Here is a 1,544-nt window from a genome sequence, read left to right as displayed (position 1 = left end):
TACCCTGTTACAGAATATTCAAAATACATGTTCACACTGTAGCATTTGACAACATCTCCCTCCTGTGGTTCAAAGCATTCATTTCAAACATGAATATATTAAGTACAGAATTACAATTCCTTAGCTTGAAATTATGCTGTGAAAGTTTGGTTCATGCTTTGTGAGTTGTTTTTGGAGTAAAGGAGGAAGATTTAGGAACATGTAGAGAATATTCTCTTTTCTTGGCTAGTTCCAGAGTCCCAACATCTCAGCAAATTGTTTCCCCAAAGTTCTTTAGAAAAGCACCATTTTTTTCTTACAAATGAAATACCAAGTGGATGTTTTCATTGAAAAACATGCGATTCTCCATTTAAAAAGTTGTCTTCCTTTTCTGTGGGCATAGTATGCAGAACAGACTCAGCATTCTACGTGGTTACTTTAACAGAATGGAACTTTGAAAACTTTACAGAGAAAATAGTATTGAAAATATTTTAGTCCAAAAATGCCCTAAGGTACTTTTCCCATTGTTCAAGATCAGAGGTTACAGTAACTGGCAACAACCTGCTCTAATGACGTGAAACTGTCTAAAAAGTCCTCCTCTTCAATTCCAAATTTTGTGTACTGATGAATGTAGGCTCTGGTGGAAAAAAAACCAGAAATTACAAAATAAAAAATGTCAGGCAAATGAGTAGCTCTTCAACAATAAACAGACCTTTTCTAGCTCATGAACATTTGAAGATCACATCTTTCAGAAGTCTTACATTTGCTTTGTTTACTCCAAAGATAAGTGAACTTTTTTTTTTCTTTTTTTTTTGAGACAGAATCTTGCACTATTGCCCAGGCTGGAGTACAGTGGAGAAATCTCAGTTCACTGCAGGCTCCGCTTCCCGGGTTCACACCATTCTCCTGCCTCAGCCCCCACCAAGTAGCCGGGATTACAGGTGCCCGCCACCACACCGGGCTAATTTTTTTATTTAGTAGAGATGGGGTTTCGCCATGTTAGCCAGGATAGTCTTGAACTCCCGACTCAGCCTCCCAAAGTGCTGGGATTATAGGCGTGAGTCACTGCATCAGGCCCTTTTTTTTGAGTCTCGCTCTGTTGCCCAGGCTGGAGTGCAGTGGCACGATCTCGGCTCACTGCAACCTCTGCCTCCCAGGTTCAAGCGATTCTCTTGCCTCAGCCTCCTGAGTAGTTGGGACTGCAGGCACATGCCATGACGCCCAGCTAATTTTTGTATTTTTAGTAGAGACAGGGTTTCACCATATTGGCCAGGCTGGTCTCGAACTCCTGACTTCGTGATCCACCTGCCTCAGCCTCCCAAAGTGCTGAGATTACAAATGTGAGCCACCGTGCCCAGTCCTTCTTTTTTCGTGTGTGTGTGTGTGTGTGTGTGTGTGTGTGTGTGTGTGAGAGACAGAGTTTTGCTCTTGTTGCTTAGGCTGGAGTACAATGGCGTGATCTCCACTCACTGCAACCTTCGCCTTCCGGGTTCAAGTGATTCGACTGCCTCAGCCTCCCGAGTAGCTGGGATTACAGGAATGCACCACCACACCCAGCTGCTTTT

General features: G+C 43.1%; 1 protein-coding gene across 1 annotated transcript in view; it reads right to left on the bottom strand.

Moving 5' to 3' along the window:
- Positions 1–428: 428 nt before the first annotated feature.
- Positions 429–1,544, bottom strand: part of TUBD1 (tubulin, delta 1) — a 32,854-nt gene continuing 31,738 nt past the window's right edge. The window contains exon 8 of the mRNA XM_011979168.1: positions 429–616. Coding sequence (XP_011834558.1) covers positions 514–616 — 103 coding nt within the window. The 3' untranslated portion in view covers positions 429–513. The remainder of the gene's footprint in view (positions 617–1,544) is intronic.

This window comes from Mandrillus leucophaeus, unplaced genomic scaffold (genome assembly GCF_000951045.1).
Source record: "Mandrillus leucophaeus isolate KB7577 unplaced genomic scaffold, Mleu.le_1.0 Scaffold20, whole genome shotgun sequence".
Classification (NCBI taxonomy): Eukaryota; Metazoa; Chordata; class Mammalia; order Primates; family Cercopithecidae; genus Mandrillus; species Mandrillus leucophaeus.
This window is presented reverse-complemented; position numbering and strand designations above follow the sequence as displayed.